At 45.5% G+C, this 17,118-nt stretch overlaps 1 protein-coding gene across 2 annotated transcripts in view; it reads left to right on the top strand.

Moving 5' to 3' along the window:
* parp8 (poly (ADP-ribose) polymerase family, member 8) overlaps positions 1–17,118 on the top strand; it is a 73,476-nt gene that overhangs the window by 46,752 nt on the left and 9,606 nt on the right. Inside the window, exons 10-16 of one of the 2 annotated variants that reach the window (XM_063195228.1) lie at positions 4,017–4,083; positions 4,404–4,532; positions 7,050–7,830; positions 8,867–8,923; positions 9,373–9,468; positions 12,430–12,522; positions 13,196–13,321. In XM_063195228.1, coding sequence (XP_063051298.1) covers positions 4,017–4,083; positions 4,404–4,532; positions 7,050–7,830; positions 8,867–8,923; positions 9,373–9,468; positions 12,430–12,522; positions 13,196–13,321 — 1,349 coding nt within the window. Of the gene's footprint in view, positions 1–4,016; positions 4,084–4,403; positions 4,533–7,049; positions 7,837–8,866; positions 8,924–9,372; positions 9,469–12,429; positions 12,523–13,195; positions 13,322–17,118 lie in introns of both variants that reach the window. The other variant, XM_063195227.1, reaches the window with a different exon arrangement.

Here is a 17,118-nt window from a genome sequence, read left to right as displayed (position 1 = left end):
CGGAGACTTGGGACTGGGCCTGGCTTGGGGAGGATGGGAAGGTACCTTGGGAGGTGTCTGAGATGATGATGATGATGATGATGATGAGACTCCTGTATTTCTGTGTCTTGTCCAGAGTAGTTACTTGCAGGTCTTGACATTAACTCTTTTCCTCACTGGCCACTGTGGCGCACAAGGTGACGTACAGTACAAAAACAAGACAATCAGTGTTGTTGACATGGCTCCCTGTAAATGTGAAGAAACGGATACACTTTACTTGACACGGGCGTCATATGCATGACATGTTAGTGTAGGGCTGCACAATTAATCGAAAAATAATCAAAATCGTGATAAAATAGTGAAATACTCATGATTTTAATCGTGATTTAATCGTGGCAATAGAGACCTATTTTTGAGAGCGTCCTTGAAGCCAGAACATACTGACAGGCTGGTGTTTGTGGCCAGAAATCTGTCCACTTAGGTTTCATGCTTTTGCCTTTACATAATTATTACAATTCATTTTATTTTGCTCATCCCGTATGTAATTCATTCTTGGTTATATTTCATCTTGTTATAATTTTCAAAAAAAATCAGCAAAAATCAATAATCGTGATTAATAATCGTGATTATGATTTTGACCAAAATAATCGTGATTATGATTTTTGCCATAATCGTGCAGCCCTATGACAGTGTCATAACAGTGTCAAAACAGTGTCATGACATAGTCATGGACGAGTAATAAACATAATGTCAACGTTTTATGGTCATGAAAAGCTGGCATTGTTAGGGCCGTCTTTACCATAACCAAATGTCATAATTGTTTATGTTATGACATGGATATAATGTTTATGACACATCCATGACTTTGTTACGACACTGTTATGACACTGTCATGTCATACCTATGACGGAAGCGTCAAGTGAAGTGTTATACATTAGGCAGAATGAAACAGAAACGTTGCTTTATCTAGGCTAGATATACTATGTTACTCTGATTTGTCATACTAACAAATAAGTGACCTCAGCTGTAGTGACCATTGAGGCTGAAATTCTATTTAGCCAGTGCCGAGCTTTGCCCACATTTTACTGGTTAACAGGTGCCAATTTCAAGCCCTGGCTGGTTGTAAATGAGAATGGCTGAAAGGCATGTACTGTATGAGAATGGCTGGAAGCTTCCTTGGAATTTCTTATGGTGAGCATTGAGGCATAAGGTCGATGTTCTGTGCTGATGTACAGTGTGCTGGTATGACACTAGTGATGTGTCGGTCCCGAACGAAACGGCTCTAAGAACCAGCTCTTTGAAGTGAACGAGAGGAACCGGCTCTCCAATGAGAGCCGTTTTAGGATTTTTTTGGAGTGTCGTTTTTGTTTTTTTGTTTGCTTTGTCCTTCTCTCCCCTCCCTCTCATTGTGTGTGTCAGCGAGCAGAAATACATAGTATGTATTACATTTTTAAATTTACTTTATATATCATTATTTAACGACTGATTATAGTAAAAGTATTATTCATAAAGGCTTTTACACAGCATACACTACACAAAGTACTTCACATTGTCAATATCGAAACAAAATGTTGTAAAATAAAATTAAAACTATTAATTTATTAGGGAGTCGTTAGGGAGCCGAAAGAGCCGGCTCTCCATAGTAAGAAGAGCCAATAGAACCGCATCTCAAAGAAGAGCCGAAAATCCCATCACTACATGACACAATGCCCAACCCAGAATTTATACGAATTTGCGCAGTGGCTCAGTGCCATTCACCCAGGGACTCGGGTTTGATTCCAATCCGAGGTCAGCTCCTGAACCTTCCCCTCACTCTCTTCCACTCTTTTTCTGTTCCACTCCCTCGCTCTCCTGTCCAGGTAAGGGCATAAAGGCCCAAGAAATATCTTTAGGTAAAAGAGGAATCGATGTCAAACAGTGTCATCCAACATATATTATATGCTATGGCTCTAGAATGTCAGTTATGTAAGGGATAGTTGACGACACGGTGTGCGTATAACAGGAAAAATAATGCACACCTGGTGGTGATGCGGCCACGACGCGAAGCGGAGTGGTCGTTACACCTAGGTGTGCATTATTTTTCCTGTTATACGCACACCGTGAAGTCAACTATCCCGCTTATACCACGGTTGCCACACTGTCTGAAATTTATTTTATGAATTATTTTGATGCTTTAATGGCTAAAACAAACGAACTACTTCCTTCCGCCACAAGATTTTTTTTTTCATAACTTTCTGGCGAACTGCCGTTGCTAATTCTAAATTTAAGTTGCTATGGCCAAGACCCCGTTGTTAATTCTATCGTATTTGGTTGTCAAGTCAGACGCCCCAGTGTTCTGCGAGCGTCTGAGTTGCTCATTAGCTGTTTGAAAGAAGGACGACAGTGTTTTAATATTAGACTATTAGTGTATTTATTTTCCAAAATTAAATTGCACGTTTCCATTTATTGTGAAGTTGGACATCGAAAACGGCAGATCCATTTTCTGTTGATCCTGAGCGCAGTCGATGGTTTTCTGGGGAGCAGTGGCTGGTGGGTTGGCAACAGAGTGCGCTGGTGGGTTGGCGTTGTGGGAAAGGATGTCGCTCCAGCGTCTCCGATCTGCCACTGATGGGGCCCAATAGCTCTTTAAACTGCTTTCACACCTGTGTCCAGTGACAGACATTATTTGTCTGCTCTCCAGCCCTGCGTCGGTCAACAATTGCACCGCCGTGCTTCTGATGGAGTGGTTGGTGTAGCGCCTCGACAGTCCAAGTACTTGACTGATTTTTGCCATCATCCCACCTAAGTAATTTACCCCCATTGGTTCAAGTGCGTACCAGCACTGCTTAATTTCCAGTTCCTCTTGGGGGAGCCGCAGGGGGTGGAGATAGAAGGCTTTCGAGTTGGATGGGCACCGTGCGATATATTTCCTGAAGCTTTCCACCGGGCAGAGAGGGTCACCGGGCTGTGCAAACATGAACCCCCGGTAGTGCTGCTTTGCTGGATCAGTGGCATCTTTGTGGTTTTTTGTTTCTGCGTTGTATGACAGACACACATACTCCAGGCCATTTTCATCCTTCTTGATGTTAAAAGAATCAGGCTTCAGGTCTCGGTTGCCCTCTCTCCCCCTCCTCGCCAAATTCAGCTGTATGTCGAACCAGACTTTGCGGACCAGTCCTGCAGCTGTATTGGGCGACAGATATGCCGAGTTGCGGATGGTACGCAGGTCTGCCTGTGAAATGGCTGGGTGGTGGTCGCTGACATCTTTTCCAGCCTTCCTGTACTTTTTCAGCACCGATGTAAAGACATCATTGGCAGCTTTAAACGCGGGGTCGGACAGTATATTTACGTTGTCAAGGTGGCGATTTAAGCCACTCCTCAGTGCCAAAAAACTTGACACTGAGTATTCCTGCCCGGCAGATGTGCGCACCGTTGCGTAAAACTCTCGCAATTTATGCATTTGCGCATTTACATCCAGCTTCTCAAATGATTCAAGACTACTCTCTTTTTCATCTAACCAGTCTTTCAGGACACTTACTGCCCAGGCGGTGCTTTTCTTGGTGTTTTTCTCGTGCCTGTCCGACTCAATCTGGTCCAGCTCTTGGTTTTGGATTATTTTGTGCCTTTTGGTCTGCGCTGGCGCTGCTTCTCTTTTCCTCTTTTTCGTGCTGTTGTCTTCCTCCTTCCACAAATCCGCTTTGGCCCAATTTTCAAAATTGCCATACTTCCCATAAATATTAAAAGTTATATCCATAAACTCCTCCATCGTTCACTTCGCGTCTGTCTTTGATGTTTGCGTCTCGTTCTGATCTTTGCAACTTTGTATCTAGCAATTAACGGTTTATTAATTCGAACGTTCCAAAGCACTTTCACTTGGCGCATTGATACACTGGAGTTATGCGGTCAGAAAAGTGACCTAATAGTGGGACTTCTTCAGGTGTGCATATATAGACAGTTAATCAACACCCAAATTTAGCGCATCACAATGGGACATTCCATCCTGCCGTGGTATAAGATGTATACATTTCTCTGTCTATGTCATTTTTTTTGGTCTAAAGTTCCAACTGTCGACGTCTTTCAAGAGTCAAGGAAAGAGCGGTTTGGACTTGGACATCAACTAAAAAAGTAAGTGCCCATTTTTAAGGCCACTGTACTGTGAATTGCTTTACATTGCTGTTAGTGATGGCGGTGATGTGCATGTGTGTGTCTGTGTGTGTGTGTGTGTGTGTGTGTGTGTGTGTGTGTGTGTGTGTGTGTGTGTGTGTGTGTGTGTGTGTGTGTGTGTGTGTGTGTGCACTTGTGCGCACGTTTGTGTGTGTGTGTGTGTGTGTGACTGTTCACTATGTGTTCTCACGTGTGTGTGTGTGTGTGTGTGTGTGTGTGTGTGTGTGTGTGTGGGTGGGCGCATGTGTGTGTGTTCTGTCCCTCCTCCTCCTCCTCCACAGGATCATGCAGACGTTTGTCACCCAGCAGTGGAAGCACCAGGGCAAGGAGAAGTTGAACTGCCCCCACGGCAAGAAGCCCAGCGATAAGAAGGTCAAGTCCCCACTGCACATCTTCTCCACCCTGCGCAGGTGAGACATGACACGCTCTGGATAGAAACAAGACCGAAAGAAGAAGTGGAAAAGAGACACGGGAAGATCTTAATAATGAGAGATTCATTGTGTGTGTGTGTGTGTGTGTGTGTGTGTGTGTGTGTGTGTGTGTGTGTGTGTGTGTGTGTGTGTGTGTGTGTGTGTGTGTGTGTGTGTGTGCACGTGTATTAGTAACATGGTGTTGCTATGGACTGCCACTTTGATCAAGGTGTGTGTGCGTGTCTGCTTGTCTGCTTCATTGTCTTTGTGTTATGTCTACGTCTGTTTGCCCGGCTGTATGCCTGTCTTTCTGTGTCTGTATAAGAGAAAGGCAGCCAGTAGCCATGGTGGCAACCCACATCCTCTCCCATGACCCCTCTCCCCAAGTCACCCCCTCTGTCAGTACCACCAGGCGGAAGACAAACAAACACACATCCTGTTGCCACACTTCATCATGCACCTCTCTTTTTGTTTACCCATCAGGGCTGGCAAAGGAGCAGACACGCACCGAAAACAAACAGCTCCATTGTCTGTGAGCAATCTCAAATGTGTTTACAAGCAATAATAATAATTTGAATGTTTTTAACTAGGCCACCCAATGATGACTCATTCACTGCAGGTGTTTTTGTGTTGTGTCTAAGAGCTTCATTTCCATTTGATTTTTTTTCTTCCCATTTTCTATGGGTGAATGAAGACTAATTTGCTGAAAGTGGTATTGAGTAGCAAATGATGGCACATGAGTAAATGATGTAATTACGGGATAGAGGAATTAAAAGAGAAATGGCTCGAGACAGCCAGAATGGCAGACAGAAAGTCATTACAATGCATCAAACTGTTGGTGTAACTAATACATTTCTCCCCCCTGCAAGAGTGGGTGGCACAGTGCAACTAAGGGCAGCCGCACAATGCCCTTCACCGTTAGTGAGTTTACACTTATGATCAGATGTAAGGGAAATGGCAAATTTGTTGCGAACTTGTCCCCAGACCAAAACGATCGCTGGTAGTGGACATGGAAAAGCATAATAGGACCCCTTTAAGGAATGCAAGTTTACCGGCATCCCCCACCCCACTACAGACTGACATCATGCATAGGCGTATTTTTCTCATGCTAGTTCATTTAGCATTGTGGTGCTACGCCTTTGGAAGATAAATCACGCTCCTCAAGCGCTGTGGAAAAGCAGTTCTTTGTCATGTGATGAGGTTTGCACAGTTTTCCTGCAGCGATTTTCTGTTATTTAACGCAAAAATGCTCTGCTGTTCACTGACCAAAACCATGTCCAACCCTACCGTAACCTGTCAGTTAAACAATGTTTCTGCTGGTTTACTTTTGCCAAAACAGTTAAATAAGCAAGGGAAATGGCAAATTTGTTGCAAAATTGTGCCCAGACCAAAACCATAGCTAAACCTAACCTGTCACAGGGCGTTGTGGAGCACAGCGTTAACTTGCCAAGGCGTCATAGACAAACACGATAGACGTTTCAAATCTGTGTTTTATCTTTGTTACTTGTCATGATGCCATGTTGTCAACTAGACATGCCTTTCCTGTCATGTTTCCTGTCTTTGTCATCTTGTTAAATCTGTCTGTGTACTTGGTCAATGTGCTTATCCTGTCTGTCATGTACTGTCTTTTATCCTATGTTCCGACAGTGTGGCAGTAATGTCTCTTGGTTTGTCATATCTGCTATTGAAACTATCAATTATAGAGTAGTAGCCTCCCTAGAGACAGGGCTTTTGGCCGGTTTTAACATTCAGTATACACTGCACAGCAATAATGAGTACACCCCTCTTGAAAAGTACGATTTTGAACAATATTTCAAAATTGTGAGTTTAATACAACATCTGTTAATCTTACAACAGAATAGTAAGGCCAATAATATAAAAAAGTGCAAAAGTGAGTACACACCTATGTGTTAAATATGTCCGATAAGATGATCATGATCTGCTTCAGTAGTCACGGTACATGTTGACACGGTACTTTTTTTTTTTTGATGAAATTCAGCTTCCCAATGTTGATGGCATTCATGCAGCCCCAAAACATGTGAGTCCCAAGATGATTAACTTTAGGCATGGGGCACTTTTCTTTGTACAAATCAATTTTTACGATTACACATGCTTGACATTACGACAGCAATTACAACTTTCAAAACAATCACGTTGACGTGTTTGTACTGACGATGTGGTCGTGCTAACTTCATATGCTAAGTTAGCTAACTGACAAGTTGTTTGCAAATCGCAAACATCGGGCAATCTTTGTGCAGCTCGACAAATTCAGACCATATTGATGCAGATATGAATGTTGAATATAAAAGCGGGAATCCACAAAAAGGAATATCAAGTGAGGACACTCTTTTTTGCTGTTGAGATTCACCTCTACTATGCACTGCGCCAGATGTAGGCAAAACCTACATCTAAGGTTAACCTTCGCAGGCACATCTTCTAATGTGCATTTTTCACCTTTATGATCAATTTGAAATTGTGGGCACAGATAAACGATAAAGAATGGACGTGTTTCCCCAGGTCGCCCAGCTACCCGCCTCCTGGCTGCGTCAAGAGCAAGAAGAAGCTGAAACCTGAGCAAGATGGTGTCTCCAAGTCCCACCGCCTACTGCGCCGCACCTGCTCCGGCGCCGTCAAGTCCGGAGGAGACTCCACTGACGGCTGCGCTGGAGGAGGACGCTCCCATCGTCTCCTGGGCTCCTCCCTGTCCAGCGACCCCCGACTGGAGCACCCTCACCCCCATCCGCCCCCACCACACCTCCATCCACATCCACATCCGCATCCGCACCAACATCCCCACCCTCACCCACACCCACACCCGCACCCCACTCCCTCCTCCCTCCTCAAGCCACATCGCCTCCTCCCGCGGCCCTGCTCTGGCTCTGACTGCACCTCCTCCTCCGCCTCACCCCCGCCGCCCCTGCCTCCGCCCAGGCCCCAGAAGCCTCTGCCGCGCTCCTGCTCCGGGGACCCGCACGGAGACCAGCATGGCCCCATGGACAGCCCAGGAGGAGGTGGTGGAGGAGGTGGCATGGGCAGCGCCCTGAAGCCCCATCGGCTGCTGAGTCGCTCCTGTTCGGGTAGCGTGCGGGTGGCAGAGGACGGCCTGGGCCACCACCACCGGCTGCTCAGTCGGTCTTGCTCCAGCAACACGCGTGTGGGCCACGCAGACTCGCATCCCTTCGGGAAGGAGACGTCGGGGGGAGGTGGTGACGGTGGTGGTGGTGGAGGTGGCAGGAGGCTCTCGCTTACGTCTGGCCTGATTGGAATACTGGCGCCATCACTGTCCACGCCACCTACGGTAAGGGTACGGATGGTATCTTATCTACTCATTAATCAAGTCAAGTGACGTTTTCATTAGTTCATTTTTTCTCATTGGCTTAATTAATGAGCACATACAAAAGTAGAGAAACTTTATTAATCCCAGGCATCAGCATACAGTACACATAATACACTCTGCACAGATCAAACACATCCCCCATGAACACACATCTGCATACATGCATACGATACATTCTCTTGTACATATATAGGCCTACAGTTAATACACAGCATGACAAATCCAGCATACTATAGCACAACTGCATACATGCTTTCTGCACACACATTTGTGCCTACTGTATGTATCAAACAAAATGCCATAAATAGATCCAAAACACTCAAAGGTTAATACACGAGGAAGACTTGTTATACACTCGCACACTTCAGGTTTTATGGTACAACTAATGTATTATACAGATCCCAAAAGCATTATACTTAAGACTTCCCATAACAAAGTCAAAAACTCAAGGTTATATCGAGGTCGATATAAATTTGTATAAGACTGGTAAATAAACTATAGATAAGTTTGACTTGTGTGTACAATTGGTCTGAGCATAATGTTGATAGTGCTCTTTTTGAAAACTTTAAGTGTGCTTTGAAATTTTGATAATAGCTATAGCATAAAGGTTCTTTTTCTATACTGCTATTAAAACCTTGAAATCCACCACATCAGCAAAACATTCCTTTCACACCTTCAAGTACCTGTTAACCCCAGACTGCACTTGTGCACTTACAGTAGTTACTACAACTCACTTCAACAGAACGGTACGCAAGTACCGTACAAAGACCATTCTTCGCATAGAACAGTTCGGGCTAATTGATATGGAAGCATGTGTGAAATGTGATGACTGTAGCATTTTCCAGATCGTTTCTTCTTACCGATACGTTCGGGTCAGGAGGAGCAGCCCAGAATTATCTCTGAGGGTGTACATTGCACGGGGATCGCCTGCTGTTATCGTCGGCCATTGTAACGCTGCGCTCGCCTCGGCTGAATGTGTGCTCTTTTCTCCCCACAGCCCCCGAACAATGTGGCCAAGATCATACCGGTGCGCGATAAAGGCTTCCTGGTTCAGGTAAACACTCTCCGCATTTACCGCGGCCCGTGACGGCCCCCCCTTTCTCTGCGGCACAATGGCGCGGCTCATCATTACCATACTGCCACAACAGTGGCCGCATCATATACATTACACTCTGGGGCCCCGTATCGAATGAACTGGCCCTCGCCTCGCCTCACCAAGCTGTCATGGCAGTTAATTTTCTACATAGGGGGCCTATTTTTAATCCTCCAAGAGGGGGCCCCCATTACCTGTTTTCTTAATCTGTTAAGACACGGGCCCTGTTGTAAAATTTGCTGTTACCAGAATGGCAATGACCAATTCTTAATGTACATATTGCGTAAGACTGTATAATGCCAAAGCGGTGTCGTGCTATGCTAATAAAGACTTTTTAGCGAATATTACAGCATTTCACATTTGTCTCTTCATCACTGTTGTTCTGTTTGTCGTTTGCTGTCCGTCCACAGACGATGGAGTATGCCCAGCAGCGAATCCCGGTCCTAAACGAGTTCTGTGTAGTCTGCGACGAGCCGCATGTCTTCCAGAACGGACCCATGCTCAGAGTAAGTGTGCTCTCACTATTTATCTGCTAAAGCCCTGCGAACTCATCATCACTATCATCATGCGTGCAATGTTATCATCACCCATCTCCCGGGTCCTCATGGAACAAATGAAATTGGCTACATACTGTATGGGTGTCATGTTGCTGTCTTAAGATTGACGTAGCACATGTCAGGAATATTAATGACACATTATTGATGTGACTATGATTGTCACCATTTGGTGTTTGGAATGTCAATGTTGGAAAGCTCCCGCACACTGTATGTTGAATTGCTTGAAGACGGTCAATAGACCGAAACGTCGCAAGTAAAACGCTGAAAATGTGAATAGTGTGCAGAAGCTTTCTTGTCTTTCTACGCCAGGGATGTCAAACTCAGGCCCGGGGGGCAAATTTGGCTCGCTGAGCCATTTTATTCGGCCCGCGAGATCATTTCAAATGTGTATTACAGTTGGCCCACATACACCATGTTTAGCGTAACATGACTTGAACCTGAAATTTGCTGTGTCACAAGATGTGCAGACACATTTGAACTGACAAATATGATGGGAAAGAGTGTGTGTGAAATTTAGCTATGAGTATGAAGTGCATGCATGCACAATTTTAGTCCATTTAAAAAAAATAATTGTTGAGTTCGGCCCTCGACTTCGTTCCAGATTTTGATTTTGGCCCTCAGTCAATTTGAGTTTGACACCCCTGTTCTACGCTGATGACCCCACTCCTACGCACCTGGCCAAAGGAGGTGTGCAAGAATTCTAAAAAAAAAAGGACTGTCATGACACCAAACTTCACATTCCAAAAATCAAATGACACTTTATGACAACAGTCTCAGACGTCTATGTATTTAATATTCCTGACACATGTCATGACAGCTACATGACGCCTATATGTAGAGCACTTCAAAGAAAGTGTTACCTGAGAGAGTATTATGAAACATGTGTTCCTAGCCTCAGAGTTCTACCTTGTTTTCACTGTTGTGCCTACGACATTCCTATCCGTCTTCAACTAGAGCGCCATCGGTCGAAAAGTTGTGCGCAGTCATACCTGTAGTGGCCATATGCGTGTTTTGCAGGGACTTCTATTTTGACGTTCACCCACGGTGTCACGTGAGCATAGGGTGGCAATTACCTTTGTATTTGGGCACCTGGGCATCAGTAGACTGGCAGGGAGACGGGCTAAGAATGGGAGAGCACATTTTTTGTTGATCGCATTATATTGCATTTTAACTGAGATATTGCCCTCCAATGTACGTACAAACGCACCTTAACCCTCGCACTTGCATCTTACTGCACGGTGGCGGGTTTTAGGATGTTATAGCCCCCATAATGCACGCCGTACCCTCTGAGGCACACTTAATAGTCGCTGAAAGGTTAATTACCATAGTACTACTCTACTATGACATAACACAGGGCCTATGACTCAGTCATTACCATTCTGGTAACAACAAATTAATAACGCCGCGTTTAAACGGGTTAACTTTTGGAATACAATAAAGGATGACAGTGACGTAAAACATGTTTGCGCGTCAGCTCCGTGACGCACACACTCTGTCCTCTCGGTGGCACACTGCTTGTAGCCACCACGATATCATCAACGTATTGCTTCATTAGAGTTTCAAGCATGATTTGATGCCATATATGTTTTTTGCCTACGTCTATGTCAGAGAGGAGAGAGTTGTAAATCCACTTAACTTCGGCGGCAGTAGACTTGTGTCGTTTGCACGGGTTGCCTCGCGTGCTCCTGTGAAATATTCCATTTGGCCTGGTTCCTTTGACTTCCCTGGACAGGGTTAAGTGATGGCTCTAATTGACTATGTCACTCCTCTCCACTCTCCCTCCAGACTGCCGTGGCCTTAATTAAATCTTTCATTAGGGCCCTCTGTTCCCCTCTTTTGTCTGCCGTCGGACCCGCTGTGACCCCAATTAGTTTTCGATGGCTTACGGCCGTGCCCGTGTCCCCACCTCACCTGCCGTTTCCCTGAACGAACCGAGCAGCGAACGGACGAGCGTCACGTAGTCAACGTGTTGTGCCCATACCTAATCTCCGGCACACGCACGCACGCATACACACACACACACACGCACACACACACACACACACACACACACACACACACACACACACACACACACACGCACACACACACACAGAATGACAGTACGACCACCACCTACCACCACCAACCACCAGTGACAGGGGGGCCAAAGGCCTGCCGCTGTACCATAACTCCCATCCACTCATCCCATTATCGGTGCTTTATGAACATTGGCCCCATCAGAGGGAAGCCCACACGGTATATATATCAAACGACTTTGCACCACATCATACGGTTACCAACCACACACATGATGATGTGCGTACTTAAAGTGCTTAGGCTAATGAATCCAGTAGAAGACGAAAAGAATTTACCATTACTTTTCTGCCCTCGTGTAATTTATAACGGTGCGAATATTAAAATGCACTGATGACGGATGCAAAGGTTAGCGAATGAATATCAGATTGCAAATGCTGGTGGTGGTGGTGAGAGCGCTGATTAGCTTTGTCATTTTGTGCGAAAAGGCTAGCCGCCTATCGACTGGAAAAGGGGGTAAATTAAATCTGTGGTTATTCGCTTAAAGAGTGGACTAATTTCAGGGTAGCTTCGTACTTTGTTGTTAGTCATTCCCGGGAGATATGTGAGGGGGATGCAGACTGAGACGCGATTCAAAGGCACCAGATTGTCAGTGAGCAATCACCAGCCCCCTCACCATCACTTGTTATACACTTGTCCAGCTATGAATCATACCATGCATTTCTTTGCCATCTGTATAGTTAAAAAACGTGTGTGTGTTTGTGTTGTTTCTCTCTCTCTCTCTCTCTCTGTGTGTGTGTGTGTGTGTGTGTGTGTGTGTGTGTGTGTGTGTGTGTGTGTGTGTGTGTGTGTGTGTGTGTGTGTGTGTGTGTGTGTGTGTGTGTGTGTGTATAGCCCACAGTGTGTGAGCGAGAGCTCTGTGTGTTCGCCTTCCAAACGCTGGGTGTCATGAACGAAGCTGCTGATGAGATCGCAACTGGAGCCCAAGTACTCACACACAAACACACACACACACACACTATCTCTGAACACAACACACACACACACACACACACACATACACCTATTTGACAAGATCCCTGACTGTTCCAGGCGATAATTTAGATCTCAGAACTTCTTCGCCCCCATACAAAAAATATTTTCAGTGCAGAAGTGTAATTGGACAGAACTGTGCGAGTTAATACCTCATTAGCACTTGTGTGATGACATGCTTAGTTGATGCTGCAAGTCTAGACTATGCACAATATTGCAACCATTCTGTAATCAATGGAAAAATGTCCCGACAGGTGCCGCAACATGAATTTTTAATGGAGTCTAATCCACACACCAGACACGCAGCAAACATTGCACACGACAGATGAGACACAGTGTGTAAACATCAGATGGGTTTCCCTGTTTCATTCCCTGAAACTGAGTGTGCTGTTGTATGTGTTTTTGTATGTGTGTGTGCATGTGTGTGAATGTATATATTTGTATATGTCTGTGTGTGCCCTTGTATGAGTTTGTGTGTGTGTATGTGCGTGTGTGCGTGCGTGTGTGTGTGTGCCCCTGTGTGTGTGTGTGTGTATGTGCGTGTGTGCGTGCGTGTGTGTGTGTGCCCCTGTGTGTGTGTGTGTGCGCGCGTGTTTACGCGTGTGTGTGCGTCCATCCGTGCCTACAGGTTGTGGACCTGCTGGTGTCCATGTGCCGGTCGGCTCTGGAGTCCCCGAGGAAAGTGGTGATCTTTGAGCCGTACCCCTCGGTGGTGGACCCCAACGACTCCCAGGCCCTGGCCTTTAACCCGCGGGTACGTGCCCTCTCTTGCCCTGCCCTCCCCCCCCGAGGTCCATCACTCTCACAGGGTTGCACATCACTAGCCTGATTATCATCGACTTTCAAATCTCCTCGAGACTTGGTCTGACCAAGAGCATAACAATTCATGTTTCCCAAATGGCATGGTTGACCCGCCTCCCTAGGTTTGCTACCGATATTTCGGGAGATCAGAAACGATATTTACATTGCTCTTGGCCTGACTAGAAGCAACACAGAAGGTGTTGCGTCACTAGGAGGGCGTGGCCTGGCTAGCGCGTTACATCACTGCCCAAGCACAGGCCTCCCTAGAATAAGAATTACTGACGGATGGATGGAACTGTTGAAACTAAGCAGAGGTGTCAATCCAGGGTTCAGAAAGTAGATAGATGATGATGAGAGACTTTATTAACCCCTTAGCGCAGCACTATGGCTCTCTGTAATGTCACAGCAATGTTGCTATGATGTAGTTAAGCATGTTCAGCAAGTGAATAGGGTAGCCGGCGACCCCTGCTGCAGTAAGAGGCTACTCTCCAAAGGGGAACTTGAATGCCACCTGGTCATCCTCACAGCACATTCCCTGCCCCATAACGCCAATTCAATGAACCCGCTGATCCTGAATAATGAATTTAGGCTACCTATTAAGCCAGGTTGATGAGCTGATAAGTGAAATCACTTTGTGTTGAGAATAAATATCTAAGCGGGACTTTCACTCTGCTGATCCAGTTTTTTTCCACCTCTAAATCTTGTGACATCTGTGTCCTGCACAATGTGACCAAAAGTTAACTTTGTCTCCTTTTTGATTCATTTAAAGCATAACCTAAACCCTCTCCCAAACCGTAACATTAATCTTTCATACACAGCAGAAAATGTACTATCATCAGATTATGGCAAAGGTCAGGGCAGGAGTAGTTTTGGGTTAAGAGATTTGAGCAATGTAGAATGCCACACCTGAGATGATATCTGATGTTCTAATGTCCATCTGTGCAAAATGCTGTGTTTTTATGGAGTCCTGCCCAGCCAGCCAACTAACTATGCAGTTGGTCCTCAGCAGAGCCATGGAATTCAGAGTTGTGACAACCACAGTAGGAAGTCGGTTGGTGACATGACCAGATTCAAATAATTCTAGGCAGCGACTTTCTGTTCCCTAGAGACTAGCACAGAACCACTACATAACATGCAAAGATGAAGTAAAAAATGTGTCACATTTACCTTTACCAAAGATTTTCTTGGGCCCTTTCAAAAGTCTCTGCCTTTATAATATAATAATAATAATAATTGTATTTGTATAGCACTGTGTCATACAAGGCATGTAACTCAAAGTGCTTAACAAATGGGAAAAACATCATTGTTAGAGATGGATTTAAAAGGAGAGGTATAGAGGAGAGGCAGAAATAGTAGGAAGGCAGAGGAAGAAGAGATAGACAGAGATTTTAGAGTCATAAGGTCAACGTGGTTAGGACCAGGGTTCTTAGATGCGTAAGGTCCGTTGTGGCTGGGCCTATCATAGTTTTCACTTTACTGCACCTTCTGTGTTTTACGCCCACTTCCTGTAATTGTAGTGGAACTATGTCAATGGCTATCTACTCATGTGTCAAAGGCTCCATGAGACAAGCCGTCTCTCCGTTGAAGTCAGTGGGATTAGCCTAACTCAGTGCCGGGTTCTGGTCAACTTGGTGGTGCCCTAGGTGAGCAGCCCTCTTTGCTTTATGTGGAATTAGAAATTTGGCATGTGTAAACATAGTGTCATACATCTGATCGAGCACAGCTGATCTAAAGCCTACATATGTACTGACTTCCCATTAATAATAATAATGGTCAATATTAATGATTAATGCTTTTTCTTAATTTTCTGATTCTGTGGGATTTGGAGTCCCCAATACATTTGACTGCCTGGTATGCCTATGCCTAGCGCCGGACCTAGGCTAACTCTTTCTTCCATGGCTCTGGTCCTCACTGACTCTGCTAGTGCAATAGTGTAGGCGTGATGTAGTGTGGTGTGGTGTAGTGTTGGAAGAGGTCTTATCAGGATCAAAACCTACTGTCATCCCTGAGAGAACAGCTTTTCCAAACGACACTGTCATTTTTTTTCGACATGTGTTTTTTTTTTGCTGGAGGATGGCAACATGTCATTGGTTTTAGTTTCTTTCTTTCTTTCTGTTCTTTCTTTCTGCTTTTCCTCTGTGTTTGTAGGAAAGATACACAGGCACTCGCATGCGCACCCACGCACGCACACACACACGTACACACACACACACGCACGCACATACGCACGCACACCTCCCCAGTTTCTGTGTCTCCACTGTGGAGCCGCAGCAGCCTCACATCACATCTGCCAGGGGAAATGCCTGACTAGTGGCCCTGAAACAGGAACAATAGAAAGGACCGGGACACAAGCAGGCTGCCTGCTGCCCGCACAGAGAGGAACAGAGAGAGAGAGAGAGAGAGAGAGAGAGAGAGAGAGAGAGAGAGAGAGAGAGAGAGGGAGAGAGGGAGAGAGAGAGAAAGGGAGAAAGACGTAGACAAAGCAGAAAAAGAGAGCAAATGAGAGGGAGAGAGGGGGATTATATGAGGGAGGGCAAGAGAGAGAGAGAGAGAGAGAGATAGATAGAGAGAGAGAAGGCGAGTCATTTAAATGGAGCAGCACTTTAACAGAAGCCCTTCATTAGATGCAATCACGCATGGATTGACTGAGAGGCAGCTGCGGAGTGCTGGCCTGATTGTGGGGTGGGGAGAGAAGGCAGGAGTGCAGGCTTCAGGGTGCACGGACGGAGCACAGAGCCCCTACAGTAACGTGTGTGTTCCCATGTGCTCTCACTCTGTTCTCTCTCTCACACTCACTCTGTCTGTCTGTTCGTTCTTTCACTGACTCACTGCCTTATTGACACTCTTGTCCGGTATCTCTTCATCGCTCTCTCATATCTCGGCCATGCTCCTTCCTTCTTGTACTTACTCACGCTGACTGTCAGTCTTTTTATCTCACTCTCCCCCTCTCTTCTTTCTCCATACCTCTCTCTTTCTCTAGTGTCTCTGCCATGCTCGTCCATCTTGCACTGACTCATGCTCTCTTTCACTTGCATTCTCTCTCTCTCTCTCCTCTGCCATGTTCCATGTTCCCCTTCCAGAAAAGGCAAGTGAAATTTGAAAAGCCCACTGGCAGGCCAGACCTACTCTGCTCTGCACTCATAGCAAAGAGGGTGGAGTAATAAAGAGGCTTCGAAACCCGCCCACCCAATGCAAAAGAAATGAACTAGAATGACTTATCTCTGTCTAGAGTGTCTCTGCTCGTAGGCTCGGACCAACAGTAGGCTGAGGCCTGGGCTGGGCTGGGCTGGGGCTGGGGCTGCTGGATCTGCTGCTGTGGAGATGGCTGGTAGGGCTGTAACGATATTGTATTGAACCGAGAAATCACGATACAGAGTCACGATACTGTATCATGATACAAGGAGGCAGTATCGTGATACTCCTTTTCAAAGTTTTGTTACCTTTCAGTCCAGAAAGCAACCACTTGAGATGAAGTGATCATCAAATCATCATCATCATCATTTTCAAATTATTATTAGCCTCTTGTACCCTATTTTACCTATAAACTATCATAGTTTTTATTCATAATTTTATTTTAGAATGTTAGCAAACGTGAAATCGTGGGGTGTATCTAGCCGTAAGGCATAAATCGTGATATGAACCAAATCGTGAGTTGAGTGTATCCTTACAGCCCTACTGGCTGGCAGGGCAGGGTTGGCTGGCTGGCTGGCTGCTGCTTGTGTTTTTGATTTATGGTGTTTTGTCATTAGC

This window comes from Engraulis encrasicolus, chromosome 3 (genome assembly GCF_034702125.1).
Source record: "Engraulis encrasicolus isolate BLACKSEA-1 chromosome 3, IST_EnEncr_1.0, whole genome shotgun sequence".
Classification (NCBI taxonomy): domain Eukaryota; kingdom Metazoa; phylum Chordata; class Actinopteri; order Clupeiformes; family Engraulidae; genus Engraulis; species Engraulis encrasicolus.
Note: the sequence above shows the minus strand (reverse complement) of the source record. Positions and strands in the feature narration are given on the sequence as shown.